At 42.7% G+C, this 13,580-nt stretch overlaps 1 protein-coding gene across 1 annotated transcript in view; it reads right to left on the bottom strand.

Annotated features, from left to right (window-relative positions):
* Positions 1 to 5,652: 5,652 nt before the first annotated feature.
* Positions 5,653 to 13,580, bottom strand: part of LOC308103563 (hatching enzyme 1.2-like) — an 11,645-nt gene continuing 3,717 nt past the window's right edge. The window contains exons 7-12 of the mRNA XM_080453603.1: positions 13,311 to 13,428; positions 12,524 to 12,702; positions 10,722 to 10,803; positions 9,708 to 9,832; positions 8,485 to 8,634; positions 5,653 to 6,174 (exon numbers count right to left, since the gene is read on the bottom strand). Coding sequence (XP_080309729.1) covers positions 8,486 to 8,634; positions 9,708 to 9,832; positions 10,722 to 10,803; positions 12,524 to 12,702; positions 13,311 to 13,428 — 653 coding nt within the window. The 3' untranslated portion in view covers positions 5,653 to 6,174; position 8,485. The remainder of the gene's footprint in view (positions 6,175 to 8,484; positions 8,635 to 9,707; positions 9,833 to 10,721; positions 10,804 to 12,523; positions 12,703 to 13,310; positions 13,429 to 13,580) is intronic.

Raw genomic sequence — 13,580 nt, 5'->3', positions numbered from 1 at the left:
CAGGCGGTACACACCTTGACAGACTGCAAAACAAGAACCAGAAGCGAGGTGAACCCGCCTGCCTGCCTCCCCAACAAACTGAACACTTTCTACGGCCGGTTTGAGATCAGCTCCAACCGCGGCAGCCAAGCGGGGCCATCAGCAGCACCAGCAGAGGTGAACCCTCTAACCATCTCGGAGAGAGAAGTGCGTACAGCCTTCACACGGGTCAACATCCACAAGGCAGCCGGACCTGATGGGATTCCAGGCCGGGTCCTTAAGACATGTGCAGACCAGCTGGCGGGTGTCTTCGCTGACATCTTTAACCTCTCCCTCTCCCTGGCTGTGGTCCCTGCAGGGTTCAAAATGTCAACCATTGTGCCCATTCCCAAAAAGGCCAAAGTGACATGCCTGAACGACTGGAGACCTGTTGCTCTCACCCCGATCGTCAGCAAGTGTTTCGAGAAACTGGTGAGGGAATACATCAGCTCCACGCTACCTGCCTCGCTGGATCCGTGGCAGTATGCATACCGCAAAAACAGATCCACCGACGACGCTATCGCCATGGCTCTCCACACCGTCCTCTCGCACATGGACAACAAGCTGCTGAAGGACAAATATGTACGTATGCTGTTCGTGGACTACAGCTCAGCATTCAACACCATTGTCCCAGCAATACTTGACAAAAAGCTCAGAGACCTAGGGCTACACCCAAGCATGTGCGACTGGATACAGGACTTCTTGTCCAACCGACATCAGGTGGTGAGAATGGGCAGCATCACATCCGACCCCCTGACCCTCAACACCGGAGCACCCCAGGGATGCGTGCTGAGCCCTCTCCTCTACTCCCTGTACACGTATGACTGCATAGCCACACATGTCTCCAACACCATCATAAAGTACGCGGACGACACGACAGTGATAGGCCGAATCGTCAACAACGACGAGTCTGACTACAGAGAGGAGATCAAATCACTAGCACGCTGGTGCCGGGAGAACAACCTCTCTCTTAACGTCGACAAGACCAAAGAACTGATCGTGGACTTCAGGAGGCCGCGGAGAGACCATGCGCCCATCCTCATCGACGGTGCTGCAGTGGAAAGGGTCAGCGAGTTCAAGTTCCTCGGAGTACACATCGAGGAGGACCTCAAATGGGAGACGCACTCCACACACGTGAGGAAAAAGGCTCAGCAGCGACTGTACTGGCTCCGCCGCCTGAAGAAGCTCGGAGTAGGACGTCGCATCCTCAGGCTGTACTACAACAGTTCTGTCGAAGGCATCCTAACAGGCTGTGTCACGGCCTGGTACGGGAACTGCACTGCCCGAGAAAAGATCAGCCTACAACGAGTAGTGCGATCGGCAGAGCGGATAATGGGAATCGAGCTCCCAGCGCTCCAGGAACTGTACAAAAAGCGGTGCGTGGTCAAAGCCAAGCGCATCATCAAGGACAAGCACCACCCAAGTCACAGACTGTTCAACCCCCTACAACGACCGCGACCGGGCAAGGGGCTCTACCGCAGTATCAAGAGTTCCACCACCAGGTACTGGTGTAGTTTCAATCCGGCTGCTGTCAGAATGCTGAATGGGGCATAAGCCTGAATGAGGCATAGGCCTTGTTCAGCAGCCTGACAACAGGCAGCGCAGACTTTTCTGGCTCTTCCTGAACACACCTGTGGATTATACCAGGGACAATGACTTGGACTTTAGCCCCCCCTCGGACACACCTGTGGACTACACCAGGTACAAATGACTTTTTGTTGCACTCCCTCATGGAGCTACTTGCGGATTATACTAGGGTCAGTCCACTCTAGGTGGACACGCACTGACCTTTTGCACCTTAATCCCTTGTATAACGCACTGACTTTTTTTTGGTCTTTTTTATTGTGCTCCTTTTCCTCTAAGCACCTTAACGTCCATTGTCTATCATGCACAGTATAAGTATAACATGCACAGTATACAATACATTGCTGCTATGCTCAGGCACCTTAGTTTTTTTTTTTTTTTTTTTTTTTTTTAGTTTTTATTATCTCAGGTAATTTGTAAATATGTAGATAACTTGTCTGGCCTTCTGTTGCTCTCTTGTTTTGATCTCCTTCCCACTTACGCCCCACCCTCTTCTTCTCCCCCCCCCCCTCTTCTTTCTATGGAAACTAATGTTGCGATGGGAACGATGTACAAAAAAGAATTTCACCCACTTTTTTACCTTGTAAACCTGTGATGTGACAATAAAACTGATTCTGATTCTGATTCTGCCCCCACTCAGCTTGGGAGCCCTGTGTTTGCATTGTGTTCCTTGTTGGTTCGTAAGTTCCCTGTTGACTGTCTGTCCTGTATATGTATTCTGTATTACTTGCCTTAGTTTTGCCTGTGTCTATTTAAGCCCTGTGTTTGCATTGTGTTCCGGTCTGTATGTATTCTGTCTGTAGGCTATGTATTCTGTGCCATAGTTTTGCATTTTTGGAAGATCCTGTGTTTGGTTAATAAACTATAAAGTTAATCTGTATTGTATTAATCAATACAAACCCTACAGTAACCCACACACACAGCTGATCTACAATCTGACGCGTTATGAGCTTGTAGATCTGCTATTTTCTGAACATTTTAGTACTTTTACTTTGGTACTCAAAGTATATTTTGATGCTAAAATGTTTGTACATTTCAAGCTACAAAACTCCCACCCCCCCCCCCCCCCCCCCCACAAACTCCCAAACCTCTGTCATACTTTGACTATTTGACGAAAAAAGCCAATCTACAAAGTGATGCGTTGTGAGCTTGTAGATCTGCTATTTTGAACAAGCTTGACAATCTTTGGAAGATGTGAGTACTTTTACTTTGGTACTTAAAGTATATTTTGATGCCAATACTTTTGTACATTTTTGGCATCTGCCAGTGCAAAAGAAATCTGCCAGGCCTACATGCTTACACTTAGAAACACCATTCAAACTTTAAAATGTTCAACTTACTGTGGAATCGTGTACTTGTACATGAATCTTTGAAATGTTTTGTCGTATTTAGAAATATCTCACTTTAAAAGTTCAGATAATTATAATGGAAGTCAATGGAAGACTTTGTTACATTGGAACACAAGCTGATACGTGATCTCTATGAGGTTCTTTCTCCTGATTGGATTAAATGGGTGACTTGATTGATTGATTGAATACTTTATTTAGAAAGACATGGAAACAGTACATGGAGGTACAATTCACAATACAAGGTCCTCTAAACTGGATCGCTCATAAAAGCACTTGGCTTATTTAAAATGAGATCCCTGTGCACTCAAATCATGACTCATGATGACTCACCTGAAAATGTATTTTCTATTTATTAAAGAGCCGGACACCTGAACAAACACTCTATAGCAATGATTACTATTGGAAAGGCATAACGTTTGAACAATAAACATTTAGTTTAAATCAAGTAATCACTTATAGCACGTTTAAGTCAAATCACTGATATTACTGAATACAGGCAGTGAATAGAAGCCTTTATGTAAGAACCTGTTTGAGCAGGTATGTGTGGCCTGTTTGCCATTGGTCAGGGCTGTTTGCAACCCTTTCCTCAATAAACACACATTTTTGTTTTTTAAAAAATGTACACACATGATAAAACCAAATAAAACCACTCTGGGCTGTCACCATATACAGTATGGCCATTAGAATAAATGCATAAAGCCATCAAACTACACAAATGACTCTGTATTTTGCTGTATTTTTGCTGGATGATGTAATTACCTCAACAAAATGCTATAGTTTCAAACCTGTTAGATACCATGGATGTTTTGGGGATCTTCTCTTTGACATAGATCTTTATCGCACAATCTTCAAATCTCCAAAATAAGTAACACACTGAGCCTGCAGACCCATCTCATTTTCAAGTTTGCACCATACACCATTGCACCATTCATACACTACATCAACAAAACTAGTCAATCAGTCAGTCTGACTTCTAACTGACTGTTGGTACAGTTCCTTATGCAGTTAACAAAGAAAGTCTCACAATATATATATAAAAAAACCTATATAATTCAAGTAACACCAAAAGGAAAGTTAAATAAATAAAAAGTTAAATGCTACTGTATTTAACCACTTTCAAACTGGCATCCCTATTTTGCTCATGTCAATGTGTATGTCAACATTTTCAAAAGAGTTTCCAAAACTTTCCAAATGTAGCTACATTAGCCGATATATCATCACATATCATATTTTAAAGAATGGTATAGTTAGTATTCTACATGCATGTTAAGAGCGGAAACACATGAACACATTTGAAACATGTGCTGTAGTTTATCTATCCACTACATTCACTGAGGGGGGGGGGGGGGGGGGGGGAATTATCCCACAAATCAGCCTATTGAGTTCTTGACAGGTTTGATCCTATTTTGTTGAGTTGATATCGTCCAACAAAATAATGGTCATGTTTGTGTTATGTATTTATTCTAATGCTCATGTGACAGCCCGAATGGTTTTATTTGCACCTGTCCATGCGTATTTCTGTTTCAAGACATAATGTGTTTATATAGGCCAGGGGAAAGGGTTGGGTCGTGTATTTTGAGGTATTATAGCCATAGTAAAATCTATACGTACATGTCCCTGGGCTGAGGCACAGTTGCAAATAGCCATTTATGTTCCAGGCTATTTGACTCTCAACGGCTTTTCTAACCATGTGTTTAGAGCTTAGCTGAAGACACTGTGGTATTCTCCAAGAGACGTTTAAACTTTCTTTGGGTAATTGGCGATTGAAAGACAGACAGACAGACAGACAGACAGACAGACAGACAGACAGACAGACAGACAGACAGACAGACAGACAGACAGACAGACTCTGTATGTTTGGAGGTAGTCCAACATTTTAAACATGTTGCACAAAATTACAGCTATTTCCCAGATAACAGAGGAAGCCTTCAAGGAACAGTGTCAAGTAATGTCCGGCAAGTTTACACAACTGCTGGTTGCACACGCCTTCTGCAGAGCTTGTAAAGAATGTAAAATCCAGGCAGCTTTTGCTTACTATGGAGAGCTGTACATATTTACTGGCCGAAGACATGACCAGCGCCGCAATGACATGTTGAAATTCAAACCAGAGACCTTATCCTGGAAGAAGGTTGAGCCCAAGGGGAAAGGCATGTGTTCAATGCTTAAGATGGCCTGGTGGGAGATTGTGCCATACTCTTTGGAGGAGGTCACACAGGTGATGATGACCTGTAAATCTTAGTCTTCAGTCCTAGTCTAAAAATGTTATGCAAGCTAGGAGTTATTCAATCAGTACGGTCTGGCACAGTCTGAACTCCCACACAACATCAAAAGGGTACCGGTACTTGGCAGCCATGACTACCAACAGCTACAAAAACACAAGGTGTAGGAAATTAAACTACATGAGTTAAACTACATAATTTAGCTTCATTGTGCTGGTAGTACACTTATTTGTTTTAGCTCTTGCTTATTTGATTTTCCTATTTGTCTCATCTGTTTATGAAAGTAGGTAGCTGATATATTGCACTTTTACCGTAGCGCTAGATATACTCTTAGTTGCTTGTTTTAGAAGAGAATGCACTTAAGACTTCTGGTGATTAGTAGTTTTCTTGCCTACCTATGTTGAATGCACTTATTGTAAGTCGCTAAATGACTGTAATGTAATGTAATGTTACTCCATATACAGGCATCAGACATTAAAACATGCTCTCAAAAAGTGTTTTATTGGAAAGATTGACCCACAAAACCCAAGAATAGACACCAAATATGTTGGATAACTCCACATAAACCCTCCAAGGAGGACAGTAGGACTAATACATATTATATCACATTACTATTGCAATTTCTTTTGGGTTGGGCCTTTTTTTGGCTTATATTGACTAGCCTAACTGTTCAGTAGGACAGTATTGATTGATTGATTGATTGATTGATTGATTGATTGATTGATTGATTGAATACTTTATTTATACGTTTGCAGAGAAAAAGCACATGGAAGTACAGTTCGCAATACGAGGTCAACTAAATAGGATTGAAAAGCCCAGAAAAGCCCCATTGGCTTGTTTCAAATGGGGTCCTCATGTATTCAATTCATGGAGTATAATATGAGTATATATGAGGATAAGTATATAGCATGGTAGGTTGTTCAGTAGGACAGCATGGTAGGTTGGTCAGTAGCATGGTTGGTTGTTAGGACAGGAAGCAGGAAGTCAAGTGTCTCAGTTAACTTCTGAGGGGGAAAAAAACAACATTGTAAGAAACATTTAATTTTATATTATTATTATCATTATTATTGATATGTATTATTTATATTATTATTAATTGTTAATTGTTATTAATTGTTATTGTTATTATTATCATAGTCATTATCATTATTATTAGGCTATTAGTAGTAGTAGTAGTAGTAGTAGTAGTAGTAGTAGTAATAGTGGCCCTCATTTATCAAAGTGGTGTAGACCAAATAATGGGTCTACGGCGAGATCACCACCATTGTCGGCAGGGCGTGTAGGATTTGTCTACACCCTTTTGTTCCATCGTAGACATGCGGAGCAGCATTGTCTGACAATCTGACAGGCATCTAAACCTATATATTCACTCCAAGAATGTATAGCTATAAAACTAATAAATAATACATGCGACGGTGTCATATGAAATATGGATATTTCCAAGTGTGCAAGCTTAATCGAGCAATTGAAAATAATATAACATGTTTACAATGTTACAAGTTAGATGCTTAATCATTCAGCCATTTAAACAGTGCTTGACTGGCTCTGTGTTAAGATGAGCGCATATGCAAGAGGCTGTTGAGGACCGCTGCTCTGGAATATTTGTATGACATGAGAGTGACGTCTCCCATCTTGGGTAGCCTACAGTATGCTACGTCTTTCAGGAGTTATGTGGAACCTCGTTTAAGGATATAAACCCAACGCTCGAATGCCAGCTGTGCCCAGCCAGCGCAAGTGATCTTCATGGCAGCGGGAGATCGAAGATAACCAAACCAGGCCACCACACACCAGCCTCCATTAATGTTTACGCATTAATCAAAAAAACTAGAATTCCCTCCCTTTTTTGAGGGTATACTATAATTATTCCCTCCCTCCCACACGCACGGCACACACACATGCACGCGTATCCTCCTATAGTTCTACAAACCTCTGTGGTGGTGAGGCCAAAACTGTCTGCCCGGTTCTCCTCAGTGGCTGGAGCAATTGATCTGAATTTGCACACAGCTATAGATCATTACCATGCCCACGGAACTGCGAAGTGTTGCGCGTGACGGGACGCGCAATAACCCCACGTTTGCAACTACTTTCGCCTGGGCACTTCACCGGGTATGGACTAGTATAATTAATTCATGTAAATAAATGTGCGGCCCGCACAGCATCGGCCAGGCTGGTTTCTCCTTATTTTGTGTAGTGTCAGCAGATGAGAGCAGAGGCAGAGATTCTGTCTGGGACAGTGGTGTCTCTATAGTGCAGATGGAGGCCGTTCTGGAGACACATCAGACGGGGTAAGCGGCAGCTTACAAGGCGCTGCGGCGAAACTCTTAAAACGATCGTTTTGACGGTGGTTGTGGTCCCATCTTCGATTCCAAGACTCTGGAGTAGACTGAATCTAGACGAACAGTTCCTTGAGTTTTATGCTGTGCTATGACACGCAATTTGAATACTAATGAAGTACTCACTTCAGTGACCTGCCGTTCAATGAAGTGAATGGCAGGTCGTTGAGTTAATGTGTGAATTCCTTCGCCAGCGGCCATTAATTATCACCTCAAGAACAATAGCCACACATGATAAGCCTTCACCTCATGAGTCAGACTAGTCAGACATTCTTGCTGCCCCTCAGCCCAGCCCCTCCTCCTGCGTATCAGCGTATCAGATACGCTGTCTCTGACGTTTTTTGGATGGCTACGCTTGGCACCAAAAATGTTCTGCAGGTCACACTACGTACGGTATATAGCGTAACACGGTAGAACACACCGCTATCTCTCATAAACGTGGCGTCAGTCACGGACCATGGGAGGAGACGCAGGACTTCTTTATTTTGATAAACAGCAGAGTGTGCGCGTCTCCACTATCAGTGCGCTCTGCTCGAGGTGAAATTAAAACCCAAACTTATTCCAATCATGACTGATTGGTGTCATTCAACAACGTATGGGAAACAGACAACACTTAGGCTATTTATTATTTAATTCATGATCCAGGTTTTTGTTTGGGATATATCTTTACTTATGGCTAGAATTAAAAAATAATATGCATATATTCTTAATGTTTTTCTTCCCCAGACAGCGTTCTTCTGACATATAATGATACTTTATAGTTGACTAGACTTGCGCTGTTACGAATGCAGTCGTATTTTTTAAATTGTTCTTATTGGACGTGTCTATGAATCTACAAGATCTAAAGATCTACAAGCTCGTAGCGAGGCACTCTGTGTTTCTGTGTATATCTGCTATTTTTTGAATAGCCAAAGAAATCTTAAAATGACACAAATGCATTCCTGGTCTTTAAAAAGTCTTAGTTTCATAGTCAAAATGTACTTTAACAGAGGCGCCATTTCCTGTCCTGGTCATAGTTGTTTGTGGTGGCGCACCACAGCCGTTCATCATCTCTGCCGTCACGGGTACAGTCAGAGTACGCCTTCCCTCTGAACAGGAAGGGGAAGACGCAGGCCTTTCCATTGGTTGCCTCTGCATCAACCAGTAAAAGGAGGGAAAAGAATTAGATAGCCAGGCCGATGGCAGATTTTTGCATCCAATGCTGTTAAATAAAATAAGTGGCTATTTTTGAAAACTTTTGTTTATGGTATATTTGCCTGTATGCCAGGTTGGAAATTGTTTAAAAAAAGAATGGATCGGCTACATAATCGCTAATTGCGAATACCGAAGTCAAATAATGGCTGATATATCGACCAGACCACTACATGGATCTAGCTCTATAAGGCACAGGCAAAATGTGGACGGGTAGCAGAAAGGATGTTGCAATGTTAAGCAAATTAGGCTGCACTAAAACAGAGATGTGCAGAGTGAACCAATACTATGAACAATATAACTAAAAGAAACACCTTATAAATTACGACCACAATTACAACATGAAGTAAATAGTAAAAATGTAACATGAATCCTCTTCGGTACGAACTACTCTACATGTCATGTGACATAACCACTGTTGCACAGACTGAACTTGTAGTCCCCTAGTAGAAAAGTGATGTAATAGACTCACTGCAAGGGTTGTGACAGCCACAGGTGTGTTTGTGTGTTTAATTTCTCATGGGGGTGAAAATATTTGCCCTTAACTGAAACCACGACACAGCCTTGCTAAGATCAGCATCAGAAAATGTGACAAAAACTAGCCTTACAGACAAGACCACATTGATGGGCGACCATAAGTTCACATTAGATGACATCATCTTGATAGCATGTGCCATTCCTACATATGATAGGTGTGTGTGCTGTGTATCTTTGTGTGTAGCTGTGTGTGAATCCACAGAGATGATTGGTGGGGTAGCTTCACATCTTCATGTCTAAAAACAGTTGGGGCAAGACTGCGCCACATTTATCAACAGCTGACAAATCTCACGCTATAATTGACAGGGTACACCTATTTGATTAATTCCCTCGTGGACGTAGGTGTAAGCTAATTCCTGGGCTCAAATTTAAGCTGGTTTGTATGTTCCATTGAAAATGAGGGCCAGTATGTTTTTTATTTATGTCATTTTCCTCTCCTTTTCCAATGGCACCCCCTGGTGGCCCATGTGACTCACTGCAGTAGAGCTTGTTGACACGGGCGATGTCGTTGGTGCCCATGCCTTTGGCGCCCCCTACCGGCAGCGAGGGGTCTGCTTTACGAATGATGGTGGGGAGCTGACTTGATATGGAAAATCCATATCTGACACACACACACACACACACACACACACACACACACACACACACACACACACACACACACACACACACACACACACACACACACACACACACACACACACACACACACACACACACACACACACACACACACACACACACACACACACACGTTTATATTACTATACAACACAATTTTAGAACGGCATCCAAAATAGCTGACAAATAGCCAGAATATTGCAGATCTACAAAGCTCCTTTTGAGCACACACACACACACACACACACACACACACACACACACACACACACACACACACACACACACACACACACACACACACACACACACACACACACACACACACACACACACACACACACACACACACACACTGAAGTCCCCAACACCAAGCTCCACTAATCACGTCTAACCCAGATTTGGCACAAACGAGGGGTTGAATTCGTTCTCCTGCTATGCCACAAAAATGTGGAATGCTCTACCAAAAGCTGCGAAGGAGTGTAAAACCCTACTCTCCTTCAAAACCGCTCTAAAGGAGTACCTACAGCTGGCTGCAATTCAAAACTGGCCCCTGTAAAAGTCAAAACCTAGAACCTATAGCACTAATAGCCGTGATGCGGCGCGATGCAACGCATTGTGAACTTGTAGATCTGCTATTTTCAAAATATCTTTTATATAGTTGAAAACTGTTGAAATGGGGACATTCTGCACACACACACACACACACACACACACACACACACACACACACACACACACACACACACACACACACACACACACACACACACACACACACACACACACACACACACACACACACACACACACACAAACACACACACACACACACACACACACACACACTGACGGGCACACACGCTCACCCGCTGTAGTGCATAACAGAGTTGAAGTCGTAGGGAGTGCCTAAGTTGTTGGTATCCACCTTACGGAAGTTGTGCTCCTGTCCTGTAAGAGAAGCAGAGTCGACCAATCAGATATACATACCACCAGAACCAATCAGACAACAGAGCACAAATCATCACATTATAAACGAACCAATCAGTTGATCACATATTATACAAAGTATATAATAGATTTTTATCCACATTAACGCTGACATCCCCATCGTGGCAAAATGTTTAAAAGCATTTTCACTTTTTGTGGTTTTCATTTACAATTCACTTTGTGTTTTTTTCTGGATGGCGAGGAGCACTGGTTTGGGTTCACTAGCTGGACATACCGTTTTAGTCGCACCACAGCAATTATTTGCAGTCGCATAAATGCTCCCAATTATATAGTTTTGGTCGCACAAATTAACCCATTCAATCAGGGAAAGCATCTGTGCCATTTGATACTTTGGCCATTCAAAAAATATTTTTGAAAAATCGTAAAAACATTTTTACTCAAATCTTTGCTTCTGGGGGTTCCCTGGAACAACATATTTTGAGATGAGGGGGTACATATACATTTTGGGGGTCCTTGAGATGAAAAAGTTTGAGCACCACTGATATAGATGATATTTTTAGCATCGTGTCAGGTCTTAATGGGTTGAATCTCAGGTGTAGCCTGGTAAACCCCCCTCCCTCCGGAAATCTCATATGCATTTGATTTCAGGAAGGAGTCTGGCATGAGGGCCTGTATGGCCAATTTGGGAGCTGGGCTGGATTAGTACCGTTGACTGACAACCCCTTCAGCCAATCAGCAGTTCCGTTCCCCAGTTCGTTTTCTCCACCACCAGCCAAGGTGACGCAAGGGGACTTTTGAAGGGCCGCTGCCGAAAATAGGTTGCTTTATTCGGATACATGCGTTTCAGTGCCTGCCCCTGCCGGTTCTCTGAATTAGTATTTTTAAATAGGCTCTGTCATGATTAATTGACCACATATATGAAGGTAAACAACAAAATTCTATCCGAACGATATCTTAAAAGTAAATTCCGTGCCTCAAAAAAGAAGTTTGAGAGCGTTTTCAAGTTTTAAAACCAAAACCAAAAACAGCGGACATAAAAAATGGCTGCCGTTCTATTTTGGTCGACTGCACTCGGTTCCATTTGGTTTCACCTGATTGGTCAACCTTCGCTGTCAATCACATAACAATGAGCGAGGACGCTGATTAGAGAGTTCGTGTTATGAACTCCGGAGAAACGCCCATATAAGCCTTCAGGCCAGACTCACTACTGAAATCAAATACAAATGAGATTTCCGGGGGGAGGGCTTTACCAGGCTAGCAATTTCCAGCCCTGGTTACAGTGTTGCCAGAATCAAATGTATGATAATTATCAGATTTATATAGGATAATTTTACCCACTTTACGATTTACGATCAATGTTTCAAAAAAGGTCAAAATATACAAAAAGGTTTGTGAATTTACTAGATTCCCTGGTTGTAGGATCTGGTTTGTCATTAAATCAGTAAATCTGACCATGGATCTGTACTTGGAGGCATTAAAAACACCGGTCTCGTCTTTCCAGTCCAGTTCAAGGCTTTTATTTGTGTAAGGTCCAGGAAGTTGCCTGATTCCACACACCATATGAGATGCGATTTTGCCACGTAAGAGTCTCAAACAAGGTTGTTTCTTACAATAAATACGCTATTTTTTGGGTGAAATTACATAGTTTTCTTTCAAATGTCATAATTTTAAGCCTCCGGATCATTTAAGATTTTCCCATCTGGCAACACTGCCTGGTTACCTGATTGAATGTTCTTGGTGACGATGGTGACGTAGTTGTCTCTATCGGAGCGGTTCTGTTCGTGTGCAAAGCCCAGAGCATGGAGAACTTCGTGTTGGACGGTTTTCTGATAGACACACCCCCTTCTATTTAGAGAAATCTGCTGACGGCCTCCCTGACGCCCGATCATCGACCAGCACCTACAGTTTATAATGTTACAATGTTACATTGTTACAATGTTACGATGTCCGACCAGCACCTACAGTTTATAAGGTTACAATGTTACATTGTTACAATGTTACGATGTCCGACCAGCACCTACAGTTTATAAGGTTACAATGTTACGTTATTACAATGTTACGTTATTACAATGTTACGATGTACGACCCACACCTACAGTTTATTATGTTACATTATTACAATGTTACGATGTACAACCAGCGCCTACAGTTTATAATGTTACAATGGTGACCAGCGGAACCCTGTATACCTTTTTTGTAGTTGGGATGCTGACGGCATCCAGGACCAGAGAGTGGTACCAGTGGGTGAATGAGAGAAGCCATTGACTTTCAAGGAACCCTGGATAGCGTCATCATCCCAAATACAAAAAAGGTATAAAGGGTTCCGAAAGGGGCTAACCAAGAACAAGTGTGTGTGTGTGTGTGTGTGTGTGTGTGTGTGTGTGTGTGTGTGTGTGTGTGTGTGTGTGTGTGTGTGTGTGTGTGTGTGTGTGTGTGTGTGTGTGTGTGTGTGTGTGTGTGTGTGTGTGTGCGTGCGTGCGCGCGCACGTGCGTGCGTGTTTACTAACCCATTCCCAGAGAATATCTCCACATAGTCTCTGTGGTTTTTCCTCCACACAAACTGGATGCATGTGGATTCATGGAAGGTGACCAGCCCTGCGATGATGGTTTTACGCTCCTCACTGCCTGCAGAGGGGAAAAAAACTCAACCACTTAGTACAGTAAAGTAAAACATTTAGGCTAAAAAGATAACCCTAACCCTAACACAAAAAAGACCTGGGGACCTGTTTCCATTGTGGTCCTATGCATTCAATCTTGAATGATGCTCATATTAACCG

This window comes from Gymnoscopelus braueri, assembly GCF_963280865.1.
Source record: "Gymnoscopelus braueri genome assembly, chromosome: 16".
Lineage (NCBI taxonomy): Eukaryota > Metazoa > Chordata > Actinopteri > Myctophiformes > Myctophidae > Gymnoscopelus > Gymnoscopelus braueri.
This window is presented reverse-complemented; position numbering and strand designations above follow the sequence as displayed.